The sequence below is a fragment of the Cryptomeria japonica genome, chromosome 2 (genome assembly GCF_030272615.1).
Source record: "Cryptomeria japonica chromosome 2, Sugi_1.0, whole genome shotgun sequence".
NCBI lineage: Eukaryota > Viridiplantae > Streptophyta > Pinopsida > Cupressales > Cupressaceae > Cryptomeria > Cryptomeria japonica.
This window is the reverse complement of record NC_081406.1, coordinates 81,669,587-81,697,168: the sequence shown is the minus strand read 5'-3', so window position 1 is coordinate 81,697,168 and position 27,582 is coordinate 81,669,587. Positions and strand designations below refer to the sequence as shown.

General features: G+C 35.8%; 1 protein-coding gene across 3 annotated transcripts; it reads right to left on the bottom strand.

The window, feature by feature from the left end:
• Positions 1 to 910: 910 nt before the first annotated feature.
• LOC131078853 (protein TPR1) lies at positions 911 to 19,064 on the bottom strand. Of its 3 annotated transcripts, none has more exons than XM_058016656.2 (26): positions 18,793 to 19,064; positions 17,430 to 17,587; positions 17,138 to 17,317; positions 16,908 to 17,021; positions 15,318 to 15,476; positions 14,854 to 15,043; positions 14,607 to 14,727; positions 14,007 to 14,125; positions 13,676 to 13,805; positions 13,419 to 13,528; positions 13,224 to 13,296; positions 13,017 to 13,090; positions 9,187 to 9,282; positions 9,000 to 9,095; positions 8,739 to 8,866; positions 4,409 to 4,643; positions 4,121 to 4,291; positions 3,917 to 4,024; positions 3,574 to 3,729; positions 3,363 to 3,473; positions 3,079 to 3,258; positions 2,782 to 2,910; positions 2,411 to 2,506; positions 2,144 to 2,326; positions 1,638 to 1,810; positions 911 to 1,547 (listed from the first exon to the last, which is right to left on the bottom strand). In XM_058016656.2, exons 2-26 carry the CDS (start codon positions 17,507 to 17,509, stop codon positions 1,337 to 1,339), a joined length of 3,423 nt encoding a protein of 1,140 aa, XP_057872639.1. In that variant the 5' UTR covers positions 17,510 to 17,587; positions 18,793 to 19,064; the 3' UTR covers positions 911 to 1,336. The 3 variants fall into 3 exon arrangements, with proteins under 3 accessions (XP_057872639.1, XP_057872641.1, XP_057872640.1); XM_058016658.2 differs by having other exon boundaries at positions 14,854 to 15,031; positions 18,793 to 19,063; XM_058016657.2 differs by lacking the exon at positions 18,793 to 19,064 and adding an exon at positions 17,719 to 17,838.
• Positions 19,065 to 27,582: the final 8,518 nt, after the last annotated feature.

Here is a 27,582-nt window from a genome sequence, read left to right as displayed (position 1 = left end):
CTAGCTCCGTTGGAATATTTTGTTATTTAATTTGAATTTTTAATTGGAATTGTTTTCTAAATAACACAAGAAAGCGTTTTCTAAATAACACAAGAAAACATGAGTGCTTATAGTGAAAAGTAAAGCCAACATCTCCTTAAGGTGAGGATAATAAAGATTGCTTATATGTTCCACCATATGCCCTTTTGTGGGGGGAGAGGAAAACACAAGACTGCAAAAAATTACAGGTAGAAGTATCCTCAAATTCCTTGAAAAGATTTTTGAATTAGAAAACTCGGAAAGGAGTATGGAAGGAGACATGGGTATTAGAATGAAGGAATGAAGATATGGACCAAAGGGTGGGGACAGATTCATATCGAACATAGCTAAAGTTTTTAACTGTGAAACAGTCGCCTTCCGATGTGATAAAATGATCAATGAATAATGAAAAACAACCCATCGACAATAACCTTATTGTAAGCAACAGCAACCTGACCACGAGACGATCAACAAGTTGATTGAGAATATCATATGCTTCTCATAAAAAGATACATTTCAGCCGCTTCACAGGATCTAGTAAAAGCATATGTACACCCCACATTCAAAAATCTTGTTTCAAACTCGCATTAATTTTTAATTGATTTACTACCATTCCTTTTTACAGTACTTCAAAATATCAAGGGAAAACATATGCCTATTTGCATCTTCAAAAACTGATAATTAATATCAGTAACACCAAAAGGTATTTCCCACTTGAAATTTAAGATACATACTTCATAACACAAATTCAGACCAGGACTAGCTTTCTGTATTGCGTCAGATTTAGTATAGATTGTGTCATTCTATTTCAAATTGGATTCAGAAAATCCACACCCCCATGTCGCCTCATAACCAATAATAAGAAAAATAATATATAACGTGACAAAATCCAGAGCCAAATTTGTATTTGAATATATTGAAATGATATATGTCTCCTTCAACGAAGGCCGAATCGCCATCAAAGCTTACAAAACAATTTAAAACAAACTGCATAATCTGTCCAACGATTGTAAGCAAATTTGAAGGAATATAAGCCATCATGCCATATTGAACTTATTGTTCAACAATAAAAAATCTCTCATCTCCAGGAGAACACAAATAAAATACATGCCCTGGCGACTCACATTCACTCGTCCTTTCAGTGACTTGCCCAGTAAAATGGTTATGTAATCACCACCCGTAAATATTTGTACAAGGATCAAAGCAAATTAGCCCTGACCCTGCTATTTTGCATTATTGGGGAGGGAAAAAATAGAAAAAACTTGCCAGTTAACAAAAGTACCTAACTGAACAATCAAAGAAAATACAGAGAATCTGGTCATCTTGGAACTTGTTCTGAGCCATGGTTACTAGTTGATGTACCAGCACCTATAGCAGTCAATGTTCCATTTTCAGAAGGTGCAGGTAATCCCCATTGTCCTCCTGCTTCAGATGGTTCTAGCACTTTAACTGCTCCATCAGCCAATCCAAGGGCAAATTGATTCGGTTCGGAAGGGTGTGCAGCAATAACCAAGGGAAAAACACCCTGACTGTACATTGACAGAACTTCACATCAATAAACACATTTTATAAATAATTTTCCACATATAATAGGAAAATACTGTAACTGACAAACATACCTGTTGACTCCTGGATTTAAATAGGCAGTTGGGGCTATCCGACATCTTAGCCTCAGTGTTTCAGCATCAAACACACCAATACTACCATCATAGAATGATGCAAAAATGAGCAGGCTATTATGTGAATATGTTCCATAGGATATTGGTGCAGGAAGGGTGCCTTGTGGTGACCACTGCAGTGATAAATTGAACCAAGGTAAGTTCAATCAGAAAATAATTACTGCACAAATTTCTAATGAATTCTTTTGCAAAAGGAAAACAGACTGCATCTTATATATCATTTTACAGAATAACACATACAACACTCAACAATCCTATTCCACCATAAATTCACTAAACCGTTATCAAATTAGTGCTTTTTACCTTTCCAAGTTTTTAATTTTTAAATTAGGATTTTGGGTTTCTCTCCTTAGGATTCTCGACCAAAGAAGAAATATGAATAGACATAATAGTGATGGTAGAACAGAGCAGCATGCTACTATGGACTTATGTTTATATATATTTACCTGCCGTTGTTGTTCCAGCTTATAGGCATCATAAATAACAAGTTGTGTTTCATGAACAACAAGAATGTGAAGCTGGTCTGAATGAAACTGAACTCGTGTGTCTCCAGAAACTGGTTTTCCAGGTGGCAGTTGGATAAACTTTGATTTACGCTTTTCCCATGTCTCTGTGTTCCATACACAGAGCTGCAAACCCCAAATTTTTCTTATCATGCTCCATTAAAGGAAAATGGACAAAATGGCAAGCTTAAAAAATGTCAAGAAACTTACTTGTGCATCCCCACCAGATGACACGAGAACATTCTGAGAATTGGAAAAAGCAAGACCCGTGATTCTTTTCTGATGACCTTGTAACTTAGTTTTCACCTGCCACAAGCATTAAGTTGTTGATAACATCTAACTGCAATCATTGCCTGTTGGATCTGCAAAATTTCTAAACTAAACAGAAATCATATCTCATGCCACCAGTAGATGAACATGATCAAGAAACTTCAGGAATTCAGATCTGCTAGCAAGCATCTTCTTTTTAATACATGGCCCAACTTGGGCTCTTCATTATGATCTAAAATATTAGATTCAATCAGGCCTTCCACAAAAATCAAACATGCTCTCTCCACTAAAACAAATTTTACTTTGCACACCTCATCTACTCTGACATTATATATGTGGATACTTGAATCTTCCATTCCAATAGCTATGATGTTATTGTCTTGTGGATGGAATGCTAGGAATGTCGGTGCTGGGGGTGGAGGCATGAATGTAGTCATAACCTGAAAAATGAATAAACATGTAAGCTGAATAAATAGTCTAAAATAATTATCTGCATATTTTAAATGTTGACACAAACAGCACTTGCAATAAGCTAGATGCTAAGAACATATGGTTTAAAAAAATTATTTAACATGAAAATTAGTTCCTTGCACAAGATATAGATGTACCTTAAATGTCATCATGTTGAATAGGGACACTTTGCCACCTGATGCTGACATTACATATGAATCATTCTTTGACAAAGCTATGCACGGAACAGCCTCCTCTGGATTTGTATCTGTTATATCATTAGTCATTTGAAGACCACTACTTGGTTGCCAACGCTGTGGAGGAATACTAGCAGTTGCCTGAACACAAAAGAAAATTATTTCAGAAATCACTTTTATACAATCCACTCTAACCTAAAGCATTCCAGCAGGAAAACATCAATTATATTTCATTAATCAGACACCTTGCCACTGGGGTTCAGCTCCTGGCGACTCCACTTCCATAATGTATGCACTGCATTAGATCCAAGAGCTAATAATCCAACTCCGTTATTTGTGTATAGAAGCCTGGAAACCTACACAAAAGAATTTTGCTATGAGAAAAAAATTCAATAACTTGCAAATCTGGCAAACTGAAATATGCTGTAGAATATGTATGGTAATTTTGTGGCATGCCTTGCAAGCAGACTCGGATGCAGCTTCGGGTAGTGTTATGCACCAGCATTGCGTAGGATCAATGATTTCAGCAAGCTTCCAGGGTTTAATTTTCTCAGATACATCATCCAATGCCGCCCTTGGTTTCTCTGAATTTTGTGCTGGATCAACCCCACTCTGCAACAAGGAATATTTATTGAAAAATTTGTCATCCTATAAATATAGCTCTAGACAGGGAAAACATGTCAGCTCTACTGAAATCTTTTTATTCTATAAAAACCATCTCATCAGAACCTTTTTTGTACAATGCTAGTTTTCTGAAAGCCAAAGCTCTTCTACAACTTCTCGTAGTACATCATCTTACCATTCCAGAAACAGCACCGGTTGGAGAAACTCTCTCAATATGCTCTGTTCTATCAGTAGCTGAACTAGTAGCTGCACTTGCTGCAACAATTGGAATACCACCAGATACCTGAATGACAGATCAAGTAAGAGTGAGAAAATATTTCATTCTGGTAAAGAAGCAGCAAGCAATCAAGGCCAAAGTGCAGGGTTACAAGAAAGTAACCTTAATTGCAGTTGGATCCATGAGTAACCTTGATGATCCATCAAAAGGACGATTCTCAATTGTCCTAAGTAGTCTGTGTCCATCTGCATTAGCAAGAATCTTTATTCCATTATCTGCAGTATTAACTGCAAGAAGAGACCCTTCTTTGTTGAATCTAAGACGAGGAAGGGTCTGAAATTCAAGACAAAATATATCAAAACATCAGTATCATAAATAGGTATAGCAAATTAAGAATGTCTATGATTGACATCACTGCCACCAAAAGAAAGCATAGAAAAAATTGCCCACCGGTAGGCCACCTTCAGCATCAACTGCTGTAAGAATGTTAGTGTTGTCCATATCCCAGAACTTTATCTGGTGGTCATCCCCCACAGCTAAAAAGTGGTTCTGTGTTGTATCAAATTGGACGACACCTGTATTCTTCTTTCTGAAACCAGTGTATGTTCTCTTGATCGCTCCCTCACTCTCCATCCACTCAACCAGGAACGACTCTCCGTCTTTACTTGTGCCACAAGAAAATAGCCTGAGCACCAGAAAATAAGATCAGATTAATAAGCAGCTATTGAAATTTAATTACTATCCCTACTTGGCTAGATATTTAAGTTCTATTAATGTTTGGTAAGTGACATGTAGAATAGCAAAACTGCGGCTACTATACTCACATATGGATGCAAAAATGTCCATCAATAAAAACTAAAAGCATTTAATTCTAAGTGTTTGTGACACTTAAATGCATGAAAAGCAAAAAAAATAAAATTATTATTATTATTTTAATTTAATTTTATTTATTTTCACCTCCCATGCACTCAATTAACTAATTTTTAATTATTTAATGCTAGTTATATCTTCACTTCCAACTTCTCAACAGCCACTCACTCCAAGTTTAACTGATCAGTCAATTTGTCTATCTCCATCATGCAATCAATTAAGTTCGTGATTATCTCAATCTAATATTATTCATTATGGGGGATTGAAATATCCCTACATAAAGTCCATTATTTTTCAAGAATATGGAATATAAAATAAAAATATAATAGTATAATTTGGTAATATAAAATAATAATAATATATTAAAACATAATAATATAATCATATCTTAATAATAATTTAATATTAATTACAATATCACAATATAATAATATAATAAATTTTTAAGTAGAATAATGAATAAATATGGTATCTTTCAGTGTACTTTACCTATCTTCCTTTAAAGATAGGTGTGCTAGTTTAAAAAAATCACCTGAGGGGCATGATCACAATATTTTACAGCAGAGTAAAAACAAAAATATGGCTTTCTGTTTACACCAAAACATAAGCTTACAACTATAACTAAGGTTGATGACTAAAGACTCATGCAGACTGTATATATAGTCAGATCACCAAATAAGACCAGCCTCCAATGTACAAGACAACAAAATATATTTGTAAGTAGTTGAGACAAGCTATCCAAAACCTAGAATCCTAAAACTTATGTTTCAGATAACTCGTATCTCATACTGCAGAGAATCTCTATTAGAGATACAATTATCATGTCTTTAAGAATATTAAGGCCTAAGAAGGAAAAGATTCACCAAAAGACAAAATTTTCAAAAAAAATTTGAAAGGCTTAATAAAAGGTTTGCAAATGCTAATAAGGGAAATATATAAACATTTATGCATTGCTGATAATACTCACAAAATCATATTATATGCAACAGCAAAACTACATTAAATGCTAAAACAGTGGCATTCTTGAAATTTATACATCTAGTAGTTATGATGTGGGAGAAAGTCCTGTGTGGGACCCATGGGGCTTCTCAATGTTCCTTTCATTTGTGATGAGTTCTCCTGTATGCATGAGGTTCCCAAGGTATTCGCACTATTTTTTTAAACTTTTACCATGTATTCAATATCTTTGGCGAACAGTTTATTAGAACTTTAAAGCATTGGATGTCTGAGCAACCTTTAACCCACTTAAGCTCCAATTTGAGCCCACCATTGTCCATTCCAGCAGAGGCCGCTAAATATGATGAGAGGTAAATTACCTCATCATACTTAGCAATGCACTTAAAAATTAAGTTCTTTAAATAAAGTTTAACTTTAACATACTTGTACAACAAATGTGACTCAATAACCCCTCTTCTATAAATTTAAATTTACTACATATTTTAAAATGCAAACCTAAACCTTCAACTCAACAAAATTGTAAAATTTGAAACCTACTGTAAACATAAACCCAAAGTTTGAGAGAAACAACTTTTCTTGATTTCAACTATTGAGGTTTCCTTTCCATTCCCTATCTCCTACCACTCCTGTTTCTTTGATTTTATTTCATCTCATAGATGTCCACCTAAGTTTCCAACAAACATTGATCCATAGCCATCCTTGTTGCCTATAATTTTTATAATATAATTCTTATTCAAATACACAATAAGAATGCACTAAACAACATAATGAAAATCTCTGACCAGAATGCAAGAGAACAAAGAAATGTTGGCATTGTGCATTAATAACATTGTTTAACAAACTTTCATAAGTACGTGCTTCAGGAAAATTCAAAATACCTTCCAAATACTAGACAGTCAACCAATGGCCCTGAAACAGCATATGTAGTTTTCTAGAAAAATCAGAAAATATGGACTTCAAAATGGAGTCAGATAATCACTATTACATGATGGGAAAGTATATCTTGAAACCTTTATTGCAGTGCACGATAGACTAAATAATTTAGGCTTACACTAACAATAACAATAACTAAAAGACATCTCAAAACCCAAGGAAATGTACTTCAAAATTTGAAGCAACCATGGTTAAACCACAAGCCTTTCTACAGACATTTGACAGTGCTGGCTTCCATTCACTGTCTCTTATTTTCATCCTTGTCAGCTCCGTGCTTCATTGAGGGGCCATTCCCACACATTGATATTTCTAATTGTATTCTCACATTGCTATCTCTATGTCACCACTCCTGGTATTAGTTTGAGGATCAGTTCACATGCTCAGTCAAAAATAAAAATTGGGGTTGGGTTTGTTTTGGGTTCGTCCATTCAAAAATATATAAAAATCAGAAATATATATAGCTTTGCAGCAGTAATTTAAGTTCAGAATTCCACATAGCATCATATGACAAACAAAACCACCATAAAAATGAAAATGTCAATTACTCGAACTTGCTTGTTGTGATAAATATTAAAATTAAAAAAAAATGTCAAGTGTCAATAATCAGCCATCACTTTACATAAAATTACTAACCTTTGGTGTATCAAATATTGTAATGGCTACAACATAAATGGAACAGCCAGAGTTTGTAAGCTTTTTTCTATAGCAGCATCTGATAAGTCATTGAAAGCAAATCAACAAATAGAAAGCGAAAGAAGTAATCTTGTTAGACCAGTCCGTTCAAAGTGATTGAGACCCAACAAAAACCAGAGCTAGACATGTCAGAAAGCAGAGAGTATGGAAGCACCCAGTCCCAACTCCTCCCTAAGAAACTATAAATCAGCACCTCAGGCCAACTAACACATGACATACATATAAGATCTCTATGCTCATAGTTGTGATAGCAGCCAGTAAATAAAAGCATTGGACACCATCAACGGAGCACAGTTGACTTGCTTATCCTCCATTTAACAGTGAAGGAGCTCCCAAATGCAGAGACTCTTGGCAATGGCAATGCCAGCAGCCCCAATTCCCCACACAACAAAAACACACTTTCCGCAGCTCACAAGCCACCCAAATGCCAGACCCTCCTCTCACATTGAAGCTTCCATTATTCTCCACACTGACCACTCTAAATCATAAACCATTATTTCACCTACATTCCACATTATGAAATAGAAGCTTCCACTACAAAAAATGGAGTCACTTACCGATTCATTGCTACAGAACTGAACAGTCAAAACTCAGGATGAGTTTACTGGGTTCATCCCAGGTGAACACAATGAAAAGATGAAACTCTGCAAGAAAACCTCCATCACCAAACTCAGATTTGGATATAGCTATATCTAATTGAAATTAGATATAGCTTAATCTTTGTTTCTTTTCCAGTTTATACTATTAAAGCAAGTGTAATTTCTCAATTGGATCATTTCTGTAAATTGATTCAATTTCTTTCTTTCCAAGTGGCATGACCTACTTGTTAAGTTCATTTTTTATAAGAAAAGAAAATTCAAGTACTATCTAGCCCTGTAGTACTTTAAAATTCCTGCAGTTTGTGTGGCCACAAACATATCCATTTGAGAAATATCGCAAACTAGAAAAAACAAGAAATTACAAGGCAACCATTCCTTGGTTACTTCAAGATTAATACTGTACACATAAACATAAGTAAAAGTTCCCGAGATTCATGACAGCGTACATTATCAAGTCATGAACAGACTTCTACACATGATATCCTATCTGCATTGTTGTATAGAAATAATTTAAAACAAAAAAGTTACGTATGATTTCAATAGCTCAGTTGGTAAGGTTTCATGCTTGTGCTGCGTTGGTTTTAATGACTGGGATCACACTGATATGTTGATGCATTTTAGCTTCATAAACAGAAACCATTATACGACACTACCATTAGTAAAGACATGAATCTGTTCATACTCCTATGATGATATGCTTTATAAGACATTTTCTATTTGTAATTTACCTTGTCCCGTCAGCACTATACATCATTGTCGTACACCATTTTCCAGGAGCATCATAGTCTACCCTTGATCCCGCATTGTCATATAACCAGGCTTTAATTTTTCCATCAATGGCAGTTGAAAAGATAAACTGCAAAATCAATTCTTATTCTCAGACACCCATCTACTAGGATAAATAAGCCAATAATAGACATCATCAATGCAGTAAAAATTGTCTATAAATAATTAAAATAATCATCCATAGCAGCATATTCATATTATACCTGAATACTTTCCTTGTGATGGGGACACACAGAATATACAGCTGCCTCATGGCCCTCAAAGTTATAAATTTTGCGACCAGTTAAGGCATCCCAAACCTGAATTAATTTTTGAGATCAATAAATGCATCCACTTGAATAATTAAGAATGACGCACAATTCAAATACTACGATTCCACAAGAAATTCACCTTAATCATCTTATCATCTCCACAAGTTATAATGCAAAGCTGCTTGTTTGGATGAGAGAATGCTAAGTCGTTGACTCCACCAACATGTGCATCAATCTACAACACTTCTAGAATTAGCATCCCAATAAGTGATAACACTAATAGCATAATCAGCAACAGGCCAAATCAAATTACAGATCACACATACATTATCTGTAATTTATATATCATGCACATGGCAGAAATCCTATTTGGATATTGCAATTAGATCACTCACAGATTCACATAAAATACATGATTCTGAACCAATATTGATGTCTAACTACAAGCTAGATGGTGAGTGAAAATAAATTATTGGGACAAATTCCATGGGTCTGTATAAAAAGAAATATAGAAGTGAAGTTTTTTTTCTTTTAGACTGGAAAATCCTGATTTCCACTTGATGGAAGAGAAACCATTGCTCTGCAAATTAATAGAAAGAGAAAGAAGATATGCTGGTCAAAGAGAGTATCCAATCCCATAAACTTAAAACTCTTTATTTTCACAATTTACCAGATCTGTTTGGGTTCATGTATGGGCTAAAGAGGCTTGGCGAGCCGTGTGTCTCTTTGGGCTTGCAATTTTCAATAAAAATCCTCTCCCAAATTCACCTAAAAAGAAGAGGATTCAATAGACCTCACCGATGTGTTCTATGCATGCAAGAGGAGAGTACTTGCTGTCTTCTATCATAGAGATCCTCTTTTTGTAGAATATGTACACATTTCATGACAAAAATGTGAACATGTTCCCGTTGTTTTCAATGGGTCTTGGCAATGAGAAACGTCCTGAAGAGGGGGTGGTGGTGGAAACATAATGTTCTTTTTCTGCAAGATTTGGGAACATCCTAAGTACATGCCCACCTGGGGTATTCCCCCCCACAAAGGGGATTTTGAGGGGTGTCATGATGTCCCCAACATCCCCATGATGTCATGCTGTCCCCCACAGGCACCAAGTTTAGGCCAACAGAAAAATTCTCACTTTAAAAAATAAAATAAGATAAACCTAAAGTATTGTGGGAGATGCCCAGCATAAAAAATTATCATTCTATTCTTATTTATTGATCTCTTTTTAGGGTCAAGGTGAGTTCATTCAGAGGCATTGATTTGGATAGTGAATTTCAGTGAACAGTGGGCGAAACAACTAAGTTCAGAAAAACCCTAGCCACAGTTAGTTCAGCTAGAAATTCATTGCAAAAAGATTGCTGTTCCGAGTTGTTGACACCATATGTTAAAGACCTGTTCACTAAAAAAAGTAAAACCCCTTTGTATCAGATTAAAGACGGCATTACAAGGCTTGGACCTCGTGCCAAACTCACACTAGAGGAGAGGACTAAGATGATCAGATTATTTCAAAGGGCAGCATTGCACTAACAATTTCTTCTACATAGGCAGGCAAACCACCTGTAATTCCAACAATTGAGGTGTGTTGTGTGGAATCAAGAGGGAAACAAAGGGCCATAGGTTCAACATTACCAAACCCAATTATAAATTTGTTTAATGTGTAGGCTAAAAATGATGAAGATGAGGTTGTTGCCAAAAAAATAGTAATAGCATTCCTTTCATGTCGCTTGATCTTCTTATTCAAGGAGCCTATGGCCAAGGCAAGCAAAGTTGGGAGGGGTTATGTACCTCCTAACAAGACCAAACTGAGGACCACCCTCTTTGAAAAAAAAATATTCAAAGTTAACCTATTGATCGAAAAGCCAAATTGATAACACATGGCTACAGCATAAGCATGGATGGGTGGATTGACATCAAACACAATCTACTCACAAACACAAAAGTTTCATGTGTTGATGGACCTTGCATCTTGAGGGCAATTTATTACTTTGGTAAATCAAAGAACTCTAGGCTTCAAGTTCACATCTTGAGAAAAGCCAATGAGGAAGTTTGTACTCAAAATGTCATGTAGTTGATTATAGACACTACATGTATGTGCAAGGCAGCAAGGAAATTAATCTTCAATCTACATGCAGACACATATACTGGAACATTTGTTGTGTTCATGCTATGAACAAAGCACTCGAAGACAATGGACAAACAGAATGGATCAAAAAGGTTGTGGTGGATGCAAGGGAGGTGCAGATGTTCATTTGCAATGACCATACCTCATTGGCACTGTTTCTGAGCTTTGCAAGCAAAAAAAAACCCTAAATATATCTGAGACCCAATTTGCTTCCTACTTTTTCTACTATAAATGCTTGAGTTGCAGAGCCTATAGTTTCAATTTCACATCCTGATAGAAGCCAATCAATGGTACGTAAAAAATGCATGCAGGTGACTACCAATGCAACATATGTGTGCAAGGTAGCAAGCAAATTAATTCAATCTACATATAGACACACCTACTCAACCCCTTGTGTGCATGCTATGAACCATGCACTCAACAACACTGGAAAAATAGAGTAGGTCAAAAAGGTGGTGGTGGATGCAAGGGAGCTGCTTATGTTCATCTCCAACCACCACACCTCATTGGCATGGTTTCAGAGCTTTGCCAGGAAACATTCCTCAAACTAATTGAGACCCAATTTGCTTCCTACTTGATTCTACTACAAAGGATATCATACGAAAAGCTCAGCTACAAAATATAACTATCAGAATGATTAATAAACAGTGACACAAATGCCTAGGCCTTGGAAATATATTATGCCAGCCAAGGAAAAAAAATCTCATAAGTGATCCAAATGCTTCTTTTAAATACAATCCTAACTCATATATTTTCACATGCAGGTGTTGTGTGTAGTTATAGCCTATCAAGAGCTCTATCTCTATCAAATTTCCATATAAAAATGAGTCTAATTGCAACAATAGATTGGAAATTTGTTGTTCTTCATTTATTCATTGTCATTTTTTTTCATTTTCTATTATTTTATTGTTTAATGTCTTTATCATTCATGTTTACATGTCAGGGGAAAATGACTCTAAACACAAATTCAGTCATCATCTTTTCACTGTTGCATTAATAGTGTACACTGTATAGTGCTCCAGGACAGAAGCTTTAAAATGAAATGTGGCAGCTGGGTTAAAGGGTTACAAGGATGAAGAAAGGAATCTGACAAAAAAATGAGCAGGACAGGTTATTCTTCATTTGAAAAAACAATAGCACTACTTTCAATGTTTTCAAGGTCATTGCCGTCTCTTCTTCAAAAAATGTCTCAGAATTGATTGCAAATTTGTTATTCTTATTTTATTTATTGTCAAGTTTTTATATTATCTTACATCTATTATTTTATTGTCTAGTGTCCTTATCATTTATGTTTACGTCAGGGGAAAATGAATCTAAACACAAATTCAGTGATCACCTGTTCGCTATTCCATTAATGGTGTACAGTTACACTGTATGGTGCTCCAGGACAGAAGCTTTGGAAAGAAATGTGGCTGGGTTAAGGGTTTGCAAGGGCGAAGCAAGGAATACTGACAAAAAATGAGCAAAAGAGGTTATAGGGAGTGGGATGTGGTGATAAGAAATTAGTTAAATAAAAAGTATGGTCTTGTATGACGGCTACAATTGAATTTTACCAAAATTGTTGGTAATTGGTAGCAGTGGAAAGGGAAAACTTTATCCAGAGTGGCAGGCTTAAGGGAACAATAGACATGTGAATCAAGGGGATGAAACACATCTCTCAACTTGATGATCAAGAAGGGTTTGAATTCCAGTTGCAAGTAATAAATCTTTTCTAACTATAGGATGTCAACTCTTCACACTTTCAATTCCAAACGAAGTACAGTATACTATGATAGCCATAGTTTCTAAATGCACAAATATTGACCAACAGTTGAATCCATAAGAATGAAGAGAAAATATTAACAAACCTCCAAATGCTGTCTCAGATCAGCTTGCACTTGATAACCATAAACATGAATGAAGTGCTTACTAAAAGCAACCCCTGAAATTTAGATAAAAGATCACCATTAAAAAAAAGATTAAAATCACAAACATATCACTGCCAAATATCACTAAAAACACTTTGAAGAAGCAAATATAACATCAAACCATGGAATAGGAAATGGATCACATACCTATCAAACTTCCATCAGGACTCCATATCACTCGATTGACTGCAAAACTTGAGACTGAAGATTCATATGGATCCTGAACAAGTAAGAGAATATCACTGTTCACTATTAAAAACCAAAGGATTTCTTAACCACCATCTCCATAAATTTACAATCTGCAATTACAATGAAGTAACAATAAGGGTATAGGCATTGTACCTGCAATGTATTAGAGCAATTATTCACGTCCCAAATTTTGAAGGGCCTTGAAGCCAATTTTTCCTTGGAACTAACCTCCCATAGTGTTATTTCTCCATTCCCAGTGCCAACTGGCAGCATAATTTGTCAGTTTCCATGCGGCTCACCTCATTAATGATATTTTCAAATTTTCAAATTTATATCTCAGATCATGCATTACATGAAACATTACATCCATAGAGCATCAACTACAAGCAAGAATAAAAGGAAAATCTCACCAAGTAATAGTGTTTGTTGAGAAGGATGAAAGTCCATGCTTGTAACAGAATGACCTTGATTAAGTGTTTGGGCTACTGTCCTTGGAAGGTCCTCCAATGACCATCGTTGAGTACAACCTGGATATGTCACCTGCAGAAGTTGAAGAATACATTTGACATGAAACAAAAGATTGCAACATTAATATGAAGATGCTAACATGTAGCTTAAAAACTGAATAAAATTTGACAAATATGCAAGCATATAAAGGAAAATAACTACAATCAAAAAGCATTATCCAGCTTCTTTGGGTTAATTGCATAAGAAGAAAATGATCACAGAACAAACTTATACCTCCTCAATAGACTGAGGAATTGGACGCACTCGCTTCATTAAAGGCTCAGAATCAGCAGTTTGATAATCAACCAGAGTTGCACTGGTTGGAGGAGTTCTTGGACGTTTTAGAAGAGATACTATAAAAAAGCAACATGCTCAAAAGTTAATTCAACACATTTCTAACATAAACAGTAACAAAGCATTCAAAAACCAGATAAATAATCTCTAAAATATAACAAAAAATTTCAAGTTGGATCAGAACTGCTAATTTAAGTGATACTCCATGCAACAACCAATTCCAGCAACATGCTCTAAAGTAAATCCAACACATTTCTAACATAAACAGTAACAAAGCATTTATAAATCAGATACATAATCTCTGGGACATAACCAAAAAATAGTTGAGAAAGAGCTGCTAATTCAAGCGATATTCCAGCCAAACAACCATGGCCTATTTCACTGTTGACAATAAGTAAATCCCTCATGATTAGATTTTTCACCCCTTAATTATCAAGTCCATTTGGCTCCCCAAAGTTGACACCAAAAAAATAAGTTCTTCATTCAATCTATAGATTTTATTACAACAAGAAGTAAAACTCTAAGTCACAAAGATGTTACCTTGATTAGAAGGAATTGGAATAGTTCCAACAGCAACAGAAGGTTGAGCAGACGTAACCACAGTGGGATTTGACATCCAACTTGCCAAGGTGTTAGTGGCGGTTGCAACTGGTTGAAAAGGCTGTAGAATATATTGCAAGCAAAACAAAATTGTTTAAGATTAATTAAACGATCCATATAAACATTTTGGTTTTAAGCTACAGCACACTTTTTGCTGATTTGATCAAATTCCCTTAACGTGCCATACCCCATGAGGTCCTCCAATAGGTGGAAAGGGTGTTTTGGGTAATCCACCTGCCAGTGAAGCTGTAGCCTGTGTAGGAGTCCGAGTTCCATTTGGAGGTCCACATGCATGATCTGTGAACAATGTCTTTATGTCTGGATTTGGTCTAGGATTTTTGCATAGCTGGTGCTGCCAGTTCAAACTGCTCAAACCACTTTAACACAAATCAGAATGGAACCAAAGTGGTAACCTTACATCAGACTTCAAACACAGACCATTTTTTAAAACCAACCTACAGAACTAGATAGAGATTTTTGTTAGATTACGATCAAGATTGAAATTCAATATCAATAGCTTCCAATTAATTTAAACAAGGCATTAGAACTAAAACCTTCCAATCTCCTTACTTGAAACGTTTCTACACAACCTAAAGGAATTTAATAATGCAAGAGAAAAAAAATATGAAAAGATTGTCATAAAAGATCCACCTTTGGTTAATCAAAGTTCGCAGCCTTGATGCCTTCAAGTTAGGAAATGCAAGTTTCTCTCGAAATGAAGGATTCGCCTCTATCAGTTTTTTAAGCTCCAGAAGCATGATACTTCTTGCAGACTTTGTTTCGCCATATTTAGACAATTGTTCATTTTCTCTAGAAGCATTACAAATAAATTAATAGGCAGTGAGTAACAAGAATGTAATAAAAAAGAAGAGAGCTACAAGAAGATTCAAATTTGAAGAAACCAACTGCACTAATCTCCAAGTAAAAATCAGTGAGCAACTTCATGATTTTATAAAGCAATGTTACCCAAAGTTATTGGGTTACAGAGGCACAGACTCATGGGCAGACCCTCCAAATTTTTGAAATATCCAGGGAACATCAGGGTCCCAGACATTATGACCCTGCCCCAAATATATGGCTATGGTATATGCTACTTTTCAATAAAATTGAGAATCACCAAATCAGAAAATAGTTAATCATTGCACTATTTAAAGAACCTAGACGATATACAATGATAATAGAGTTGTTCGTAATTTGATAAATGTATGGCTATGATATATATGCAACTTTTCAGCATTTTTTTCCTTGCATTTCTCGTTTGATGTTGCTCCAAAGAATAAATTAGTTCTCATTTTGACCCAATTTCAGGGCCTGTAATTCTCTTAGACACGTGGAGAGTACAATGAAGACCCAAAGAGGCCCTTACAAAAACTAGAACGAAAAACATATCTCTTTTTAACTCGAAGAATGGGCATATTACCCATAGGTAATACCCAAAAAATGTCATAATAATTGTCAGGGAATTCCCATGTTAGACTTACCCAGGTAACCAGTTTCGATAGAAGTAATAAAGCATTTCAATTTCATACATAATCTTCAAAACATGTAACTACACATTTTGAAAACAAGCCAAGTTGAAAACACTTTATGACTAACTAAGCCTCGGAAAAGCCAAGAGAACCATTAAAGAAATTCTCTGGCTAAATAATGTACAGATGTTTCCAAATTAATATTAAACACAGTTACTATATTTATGTCATACAAGTAAAAATTATGTATCTAAAAACTTATAAAAATGGGGGGATGTGCTGGAAAATAAAATACCCTCTACATTATACAAAACAACAGTATATCTACCTTACTGATGGTTTATTGGGATTCAACTACATAGTTTCAAGCCAATCTTCACTGACCCATATTTTATGAATATGGTTTGCAACAACTGATCTCTATGTCCATGAATGGTCCACTCGGCACTCATTACATCTAGGTGATGTTCATATAGGCTGACGCACCAGAACTTCCCTAGAGATCACTCATCGTAGTACTACTCTCGCTCAAGTGTGCTTAACCATAGGGTTTCCCCTACAATCAAGTGTAAGCTTGCTATCCCATTTGCAAAACCTTCAGGAAGTGTTGTGCCTTATGAGCCATTGATTATAGAGCTCCCTAGTCCCTAGCTCATTCGTTTTCAATTTCATATGAACCACTTTATGTCATATCTAGCTGCTAAATACTTGCTCTAAATCTAATCCCAGGTTCCAATGTGCATTTAAAAATCTCAAAAGCTTTCAGAGTTACCTGAAGTTATTCAGTGTTAAGAGCTGAGTGATTTCCTTATATAGGTCTTCGTTAAATGTTGAGAATACCCTCAGATCATTCACCAATATATCAACTGCCTTGGCACGGTCTTGTCTGTAACAAAACAAAATCGTTTTTCAAGAAAATATCCGTACTACAACATTCAAACTACATAAATTAGAAAATAATGACGGGGAGAAAAAAGTCAGTTTATTTCCCTGCATTAGTACCTGTCCAGGGCTTCTAGATACTTCTGCTTCCTGATCTCGAAGAAAATTTTCATGGAATACCGATTGTCATCAACCTTCGTGAACCCTGAGAGATAACGCTCAACTTCATCCCATTCCCCAGCCATAGCCTTGTCCTCAAAATACTTCATGTTGAAATAAAAGCCAGATTCTTGCTCAAGTCTTAAGGTCAAATTCCAAATAAACGCTATATTAGTACCTCGGCATCAGATTTAACACAAATCTAAAGATATGGAAAAGGAAAAGGAGAATAACAGAGCAATATAGGACTTACTTGTGCACAGACTCTTTAAATTTCTCCTCATCCAAAAATTGCAGGATAAGGAACACCAATTCCCTACTAAGAGACGTCATGTTGCCAGATTTTGTTTGATACTTCTGTAAACTTAGTTATTGAATTCCACGAGCTCAAATTTTATCTGTCGCTAACCCCTGTCCCAACCAAAACTGAGTTTTTTAAAATTATCTCACAGAAGAAGAAAGAGTTGGAAATTCTCTGACACAAATTAGCATCTTGTGTTTTCTTAATCTAAAAAAAACAAACTTATTTGATATTTTATTACCAAAACTCCAGCGATTCCAGAGTTCACTCTAAAAGATTAATATTTTGCACTGAAAGTTAAATGCCATTAATGAACCGAAAAGAAAAACAACTATGAGGCCACAACCATTAATAGAAGAACAGGCCATAAGGCTAAATGAACAAAACCTAATAAAAAATAGAAAAACAAAGACGAGCATTTTTAGCACCTCCAAATTTGAAGATAAAAATAAAAAGGTAAAAAATCAACAATACCGACATAAGGCGAGCATTTAAAGCTCGTCCAATTTTATTTTGTTTTTCTAAAAAGCAATACAAGAAAAAACAAAAAAGCAAAAATAGCATTTTACCTCATTCAGATTAAATAAATAAAATAATATAATCGAACAAATAAATAAACATAGAGCATTTTCAGCTACTCTGAAATCAAAAAACAAAATAAACAAAACTCTAGCTAGCAAAACAAACAAAGAGGGCAAGTATCTTAATCTCGTTCCAAAAATAGAAAAAAGTAAAGATGTACGAACACCCACCTCAACCAAATTGAAAACAACAATATTATGAAAAAAAAAAAGAAAAAAATCTATAAAAACTATGATAAACACAAATATCGAACAAAGGTAGGATTATTTTAATTCCTCCAGATTTTGGAAAAGAAATACAGAAAACAAGAAAATGCAACAGGACTCTACATCTCAAAACAAGGCGAGTATTTTGAGCTCATTGGAATTAAAAAATAAATTAAAAATTGAAAATAATTTTATATATTTTCTAAAAACACAGTTTGCGCCCAAAATTACCACGATTTTGCGCTTTTCCAATTGAATGGCTCTTTTACAGATTTTTCCTCCAAATACATAACCGTAAATTCAACGGCAACACGCTAATTTACAGCCACAGTATTTGCAAAGGCAAACGCATACAAGCCAAATGGCCGTAAAGTACCGGACAAATGCGGCAAAGGCAAACGCCGAAACCGCGTAGAATGCTAAGAACAGTAAAATACTTGAAAGAAACCTCAAATTCTTCCACAATAGGCAGCCGTAACCAAAAGAAACTTGAAAATTTTTCGAAACAAGAAAGATGAATCACTTGCCTTGACAGGATTTCGAACGCAACCAGAGACACTGCAAAATCTGAGTCTTCACGCAACAGCCGTAAAGCTTTAAAGCCTTGTGCAGGCAAGGGTTTCGGGCCAAAAAAATAAATTTGCTCGTTTATTCAACCATTGGAAAAACTGCTTGCCATTTAATCATCTCTGTCGTCTCCGACTCTCCAAGCGCAGAATTTAATAAATGCGAAAGGAAAAAGAGGAGAGAAAAAGGATTTCATCATCCTTTTCCCGAGGTACCCCGGATTCCAGTTGCTTATCACATATAAGCACACACACTTATATCAGCGCTTATATATTTATTTTTAACGAGCCTGTCTTATCAATGTTCAGATAAATCGTTGTCATGACCGGGACCGCACGCCGGGAAAGTTTCCCGACCGGGAGTGAATATTCTTCAGACGCGGCATGCCTGTGTGTCTTTTAAGTTTCTCCCAGTTGACTTATGTTGAACGTGTCGAGTACTCCACGTGGATTCGAACTCGGGGCTAAATTTACTGAAACGTGTTTTTGTTTTCTTTCAGATGGCCACCTGTTAAACACTCTTTTTGATTTGGTAATTTTTGGGGATAGGGCCACATTGGTCAACTAAAAAATATAGTTTTATATTTAACTTTTCTTAATATTCAGCTTATTTTTTGTTGTGTTTTATTTAAGTGTAATTTTTTATTAAATTTATGTAGTTGAAGAGTTCCCATTCATTTTTTAAGAGTTCCATGCAAATCAATTAAAGAAAAATGATAAATTGAAATATTTTGAAGTTGCTTAAGAATTGAAAATAGGGTAGGTTTCATATAATTGTTTAATTTATTTATTTAGGTTCAATTTTTAATGGAGCAATTTGTGAAACTCATGATCTAATTTATTTTTTTGCTTTTTAGTTGTGTTTTATTTGAGTGCAATTTTTGCTCAAATTTAAGTAGTTGAAGAGTTCCCATGCAACTTTTATGTAAATTTAAGCAATTGAAGAGCTCCCATGCAAATTAATTAAGAAAAAAGGATAAATTGAAATATTTCCCTATTATAGTGAAGTTGCTTAAAAATTGAAAATAAGGCAAGGCTCCATAAGTTTGCTTAAAAATTGAAAATAAGGCAAGGTCCGATATGGTTGCAAATTTTTATGGAGCAACTTGTGGCACTATGGCCCCATGAAAATTATCAGTAAGAATATAAGGAAAATTTTATGATAGTTTTGTATTCAATCTAATGTTCAATTTTTTTTGGACTATCTCATCATGTGTTACTTAAGTGCAATTTTTGCTTAATTTTAAGTAGTTCAAGCGGTTTCGTGCAATTTTGCTTAAATTTAAGCAGTTGAAAAGTTCTCATGCAAATTAATTAAGGAAAAAATGATAAATTGAAATCTTTTCCTATTATGGTGGAATTGTTTAAGAAATGAAAATAAGATCAAGGCCCCATGTGAATGCTTAACTTATTAGTACTTAGCATTAGCTAGTACTGTTGCAATCATTTCACAATTTGCAGTTATAATTAGTGATTAAAAAAATTGTTTAGACCAATTACAACATAGTACTTTTTTTCATTTTGTTATAAATTTGATTTATTTTATATAGTCTAAATGTATATTTTTTAAGTTTTAAAATTGAGAAAAATAGCTTATGGGCTATTAGCGAAAACAATTTGGGTTATCTCATCATATGGTTACTTAGTGTATTTTTTGTTTAAATTTAAGTAGTTGAAGGGTTATCATGCATTGTTTGCTTAAGTTTAAGCAAGCAATTGAGGAGTTTCCATGCAAACTAATAATTAAGAAAAAATGATAAATTGAAATCTTTCCCTATTATAGTGGAGCTACTTAAGAACTGAAAAAAAGGGCAAGGCCCCACTATCACTCCTTAACTTATTTTAGCTAGTGTTGTTGGTGGGCCCATGAATATTAATAGTATGAATTATTTTTGCAAGCAAAATTTGAAGGAAATTTTGAAGGTAAATGAAATGAAGGGAAAGAAAATTATGGAGCCACATGTAAAAAATTCCATAGTAGTTGCTTATTTCCAAGCCCCCTATTTTTAAAATTTTATTTTCAATTCTTAAGCTCTCCATTGAAATAGGAAAAGATTCCAAATTACCCTTTTTCAATAATTAAAATTTTGCATTGAAACACTCCAACTACTTAAATCCGAGCGAAAATACACTTAAGATACTGCATGGGGACCAAAGAAACGAGACTCAGTTGGACTCGAGAAAGTGAAAAACTCAAGAAATTTAGAGATTTTTAAAGATTTAAAACTTGTTTCATGCACCCTTTATTAAATACACCTTAAAGACACAATAACATCATCAAACTCAGCTCATTTGATTACATACACAAGTATACATCAATCACATTAGCATAAATGCAAATTGTAGCTGAAGGAAATAACAAACATAAATATATAAATATTGTCAAATGTATACAATATTACAAAACTCATGGAATAAAAAATCCATGTCATCATATGATCATCATCAAATGTTCCACACAAATACCAAAGGAAAATACAACTACAAGCCTATGGCTTAGAGGAGCGTGCACCCTCTCACCCTAGCCCCCTGTGAAGGTGTTTAAGGTAGGTCCTGGATGATTTGGTAGCCATAATCGCTCCCTGTGACACCATGCCATGCTCACCAACATCAAGAACATCTATGTCACTATCAGTATCTCCTGTCTCTGCTCGTGCTCTCTACTCCTCCTCTGCCATGGCTACAGCCTCAGCCTCTATATCTACCTGGTCGATCCAATTAGTGTCAGACTTGGAGGTTAAATTTTCCCTACTTCTATCGACGCAATTTCCCCTCATATTTTTCAACGGGGGTTTGGGGGCAGCGCCCCCGAGGTGGGGTCAAGGGGCATTGCCCCTTGCACACTCCTTGTCACGATACAGGGCAGGGTTGAGGGGCAGCGCCCCACAAGGCCAAAAAGACTTTTATTATTTAGTAAAGGCATCAGGTGTTATTTTTCTATTGGTTGACATGTTGTAACCCTAATTTTTCTCATTCTCAGGCGGAGGTTGTAGTGAACAAAGATGAGATTATTCTCTTTTTTTTTTAACTTTTTAAAATGCATTTTTTTTGCCTTTTTTGGGCCTTGCCACCGGCCGAGTCCCAAGCACAGGACTCATCGAGTTTGGCGAGTCTGGCGAGTTGCTCTCCAAACTTGATCGAGCCCGAGCCCGAGCTCCAAAGACTCGGCGAGCATGTCTCGAACTCAGACTCGCCGAGTTTGGCGAGTTTCGGGCGATTTTCTAATCTTTGATGGGGACATAGGGTAAGCTTTGGGGAAAAAGAGGACTAGAAATAAAGAGCACCTGCATATTGAAAAAAATGACACATGGCTCCACAAATTTTTTCTTTTCTTTTATTTGCCTTTAATTTTTTCTCTAAATTTTAACTACAAAAATTGTTATTATTAATTTCATTTTAAATACAATATAAGATGGTTGCTTAAAAATATGTATCAAAATTGAATATTTATGGGGCCACCATCTCCACAAATTGTTGCTTAAAAGTTGAGTAGTAGTTGCTAGCCAAAATAAGCTAAGTTGTCACATGGGCACCTACCCTTAGTGAAAAGATTATTTCTAGTTTAATTTATCACTTTTTTAATCCTAGTTATAAAAGTTGAATTACAAAGAGTAAAAACGTGTAACTTAAGAAAAGTCCCTATCCAAAATACTTTAGCAATTACCAAACTTCCCCTTACCAACTTGCAACCAGACATATCAAATGTCACATGCATTCCAGAATCATATAGCTTGGAAATCAAAAGTAAACTTCTTGCAAGATTTGGAATATGTAAAACATTACCAATGGAAACAATCCTCCCATCACTGAAACACACCTTTACCTTTCACTTGCCAACAATATTCATTGAGGTGTTAATAGCTAGAAAAACTTATCCTCCATCATAGTCTTTATACTTAGAAAACAACTCCTTGTGAGGATTCATATGGTTGGAAGCACCTGAATCAACAAGTCAAACATCATTACTAATAGAGTTACCTAAAATAAACAAAGCATCAAAATCATCATTATCTGAGGACTTATCTGTGGATGCTTCAATACTCTTTTTCTTGTTTCTACACTCCTTCACATGCCCTCTTTTACCACTTAACTCTGCTCTTTCCAGGAATCTTAGAGTATCCTTTTGACTTATCCTTCTTTTTAACCCCTTAGGCCCTTTTTCTTCAGGCTTTCCTCAAACATGCAAGGCATCTTGAGAGCTAGTGCTCATGGCCTTTCTCCTCATCTCTTCTAAAAGAAGTATGGGAATCACACTATCCATCTTAGGCTCTCCACACCACTACTTATAGCAACAATTAGATTTTTTCAAGAATCAGGCAAAGAGAAAAGTAGAAGAATACATTTATATTCATCTTCTATACTAACATCTATTGATGTAAGCTAACTTAAAATCAAATTAAAAGCAATTAAATGTTAAGCAACATAATCACTGTTGGACATTGCTGCTACTAGGATATGTTATTGTCATTTATGTCAACATATTCATGTGATTTATTGCTCTAGTGGTTGTAGATTGATCTATTGGGATCATGGTTCGGTATATGGAGTATTTATAGTATCATTATATCTTTTTGTATTGGTTTAAGTGATCCAGAAGCTTAATTGATTATATCATATGATCCAGTTTGTAGTTTGGTTTTTCTAATCAATGCTTTGCAGAGTTCGGTATTTCCTTCGGTATATTCTGGTGTGATCAGATCTTAAGTTGAGTCTTTGGGATATTATTTGGGATGATCTTGTGTATCTTCATTTTCAGATGGTTCGTGATTTGGTGCTCTAGAAGCTATCTTTCTAGTTTGAGTTGTTGTTGTTTGAGTGTTCTTGAATTTCAGGTGTTGATCGATGAAGATTTGATAAGTGGTATTGGTGAAACTATTGTGGATGGTTCTAATGTGTTTGTTGGTGTTTCTTGATCGCGTTCTATTTGTTTTTGTGGTCCGCATTGATTCTTATGTGCGATCTTCGTGATTTTGTTGATCCGATGATATTCTTCGTGTTATGTGGTATTCTTGGTGGTGTAGCATGCTGCGGTTGATCTTGGAGAGAATTCCAGTGGTGATGCATGTTTGGAGATTTGGTTTAGGTCCATGTTATGCCATGTATATCAATATATTCGTCTGGTGGTCGATCTTTGTATCATGTGATGTAATTTTATAATTGTGAGATGAGGGTTTGGCCGACCTTGTAGTCAAGGTTGATGAATTGTATAAATAGGTGGTATAGTCATGTAATTTGGATGTCGACTTTGTGTCTGCATTATTAGAGAGTGGTGTAAGTGTGCATAAGAGAATTCATCCTTCGGCGTTATGATTGAGCAGTGATTGAGGTGTTGCAGAGTAGACAAATGTGCTTAATCGGAACTGTCATCAAGCATTAGCAGATGCTATTCTTTCAGTTCATTCTTTTTGGATTGTAGTTTGAATCTTATTGTAAGGTAGTGAGCCTTCCCTGAGGGTTGGAGCCTTCTAGGTCATCTTATTGTGAGCAGTGAGCTTGCCTGAATGCATGTGCATTCCCCATTATAATATTTTTACATACTACTGCAGAGTATCATCTTATTGTGGGTAGGTTCCCACCGTGGTTTTTCCCTTAACCGGGTTTTCCATGCCAAAATCTTGGTGTTGTGTGTTGTGCTATAATTTCCTTATCTTTGTTATTACTGTAGTTTATCATATTTGCATTTAAGGTTAAATTTGATAATCCGGTGAAAACTGATTCACCCCCCCCCCCCCCTCAGTTTTCCTTCATTGTTGTTGCCAACAATTGGTATCAGAGCTAGATCCTCTGGAAGAAGCCTGACCACTTGAGGAGATCCAGGATGGCAACTAGAGTTGTTTTTGTTTAAGAAGGAGACTAAGATTTGATGGAAGCAACTATGCTATATGGAAGAACTGGAAGGAGGTGCACTTGAAATGTCTTAGAGAGGATTACAGGAAGATAACAAAGGATGCTTATTATGTTCCTCGGAATGGACCGATTACTTCTGCTAAGATCAAAGATGTTGAAAATAACATTAGAGCTAAGGAAGCATTGTTGAGTGTCCTGATTGATTTTGAGATGACTAATGTGATGGGACTTCAAACTGCACATGAGATTTGGGAGAAGCTTGAGACCTTGTATGAAGGAGATAAACAAGTCAAAGTTGCTAAGTTGCAAAGTTTGAAAGGAAAGTATGAGATGATGAAGATGGGAGAAGATGAGAACATATCAACCTTCATGGTTATGGTGAATGACCTTGTCCTAGGTATCAGATGTGCCGATGGAACCCTTGAAGAAGATGAAATTGTTGCTAAGGTGCTGAGATCATTGCCTCCTACATACAAACATAAGGTAGTTGTTATTGATGAGATATGGAGTGTGACTACTATGACAAGAGATATGTTGGTTGGAAAGATTGTTGCATTTGAACTGCGCGAATTTGGTGAATCGCATGGAAAGACTAAGACAACATTTAGAGCATCTATATCTAGAAAGAAGAAGTATGATCCTGATGAATGCAAAGTATCTAGATATGAGAGAGAGAGAGAGAGAGAGAGAGAGATGGAAGAGCAAGAAAGAGAATTGGATGAGCTTGAAGCATTGATTGCCCAGAGATTGCATAAAGGAGCTGGTAAGTGTAGTGTCATAAAATTGCGACCCTGCAATTTTAACCATATTTTAGGTCCTCACCTCAATGACAACATCTTCTTCCCTAACCAATACCTATTTCTGCATTCTCACCCCTTCAGCCTTCCTCCTTCAAGACCTGTGGCTGCTTTAGACCATGTCTGAGCTCCAAAACAGGACAGGACAGGGGTGTGGTGACCCTGTCCCCACCCCTTAGGGTTGCCCTAAGTTAGTTATGCATGTGTGTGTTAGGATTTTGTCATGTTACATGTCATTTCATATGACACTTGTGATTGCATTCAAGAAGCAAAGAAACCATTATCAACAAATTGCAGATCTACAAGGTATACACTTCTATCATTTACATTTCAACATTTTCAATTACTTTCTTTCAAGGTTGATTCCTCAACCGGGGTTTGACTGAGGCAAACCCCTATCCACAACCCCCTTTTCCTCTCTTTTCTATGTGTAGGTTGCAGGTGCACAAATATAATTACAGTTTAGGTTTCATTTGCAGAGATGGAAGAACCCTTTTCATTTCACAGATTCTGTGGAGGACCATGTACATTCCCACGACGATCCCAATGAATTTTCTCCAAATTTGTAGGGAAGATCTGTATCAGTCTAATTAGCTTAGATATGAAGTTATAGTGTGATCTCGAACTGGTAGCTCCTCATTTCACTCATTTCCTCTCTCTTTTTTGCATAGTCAACAAGTCAACTTTCTCATTTACAAAAGAGGGTACATCACACTTCAACCCCTTGCAATCCACTTGGAATTCACATCCTTGTTTCCCTTGGATTTGGATCTAGTGGATTCAAGCCCCTCTTCTGAATGTAGAGTTCCTCAAAGTGAAAATCATCCCAGTGGCTTCGTTTCTCTCTCCTAGGTGGGGAGTCACTAGGATCCAATTTTCCACTTTATAGTAAGTGTAGCGTCCTAAAATTGCGACACTTGCAATTTCGACTACATTTGGGTCTTCACAATGGTGATGCAACACGGAACCTGAATGGAGACCCCGAAACTTGTTCATGACATCAAAAACTGCATTTTTCAGCACCCTGGCCTGATCCTCCTTGTACCCTGCTGTCCTGGAGGTGGGACCATGGCGCCCAACGCCCTGGTCCCTGGCCCTATTTTGGGCTCGGTCTCTTTTGGGCATCGGGTCTTTAAGTTTGCAATTCAGGAAATAATGTTTTCTGGTCGGCCTAAGGTCGGGAAAATCAGTCTATCAGCCCTAATTGACAAGTATATAAACTATATTTCCTCTCCCATTTGAGGAGGTCGAAAAAAGGAAATAAGAAAAAAAAAAAAGGCGGAAACGATATTCAAGCATTCAAGCATTCAAGCATTCCTTCAAGCAATTGAGCATTCTAAGTCTCCATTCAAGGCTAAGTGTTGCATTCAAGACAAGGATTCAACCATTGAAGAGGAGATCACATACAACATACAACATACTACATACATTACACCTTCGCATGTAAGAATACAAACATTCTTACAACAAGGTATCAGTACTTGTTTACATTACAAACATTTACATTTACAACATTCTCATTTCTTGGTTAATTCCAAAACTGGGGTTTGACCTAAAGGCAAACCCCTCATCCCTAACCCCCCAATCGTCCTCTCTTTTCTGTGTGTAGGTTTCAGGTACGCGGCTGTAATTGAAGATCTGGAATCCTTGTGCAGAGACGAACAGATCCCCCTTCATTTCGCGGATTTTTCGGAGGACCGTGTGCACGCCGGGCGCCATCGTCCTGTCAAATTTCGCTCAAATTTGCAGAACAACACCGTCTCGACATTTTAATGCTAATTCCAGGTCCGCAGCTTCATCCCATATCCCTATCTCTGTTTATAAGCGAATCTTTCCTACTTTACATGCATTCCTAGTTCAATCTTTCTATCTACATTCTTTACAAAAGAGGGTATCCTTGCTATCACAACCCTTGAAACTCATATAGAATCCAATCTTGCATTGCATGGGATTGGATCTTGTGGGTTTCAACCCCTCTTTTGAATGTAAAGTCTCTCCTAAGTGAAAACCATCAACCCTAGTGACCTCCCTTCTCTCTCCTTGGAGTTGGGGAGGGGAGAACAACTAGGGTTCGATTTTTTCCGCTTTACAGTAAGTATGATGGAAA

What these genes read in the sequence shown, in the direction of transcription:
- LOC131078853 (XM_058016656.2), bottom strand. Translation starts at nt 17,509, where the DNA reads ATGACGTCTCTTAGTAGGGAATTGGTGTTCCTTATCCTGCAATTTTTG. An exon ending in TATAGTGCTGACGGGACAAG is followed by an intron (nt 4,644 to 8,738) that starts GTAAATTACAAA and finishes TCTGGTGCTCAG; the next exon opens with GCTATTTTCTTGTGGCACAA. An exon ending in ATGCTGAAGGTGGCCTACCG is followed by an intron (nt 4,292 to 4,408) that starts GTGGGCAATTTT and finishes CTTGAATTTCAG; the next exon opens with ACCCTTCCTCGTCTTAGATT.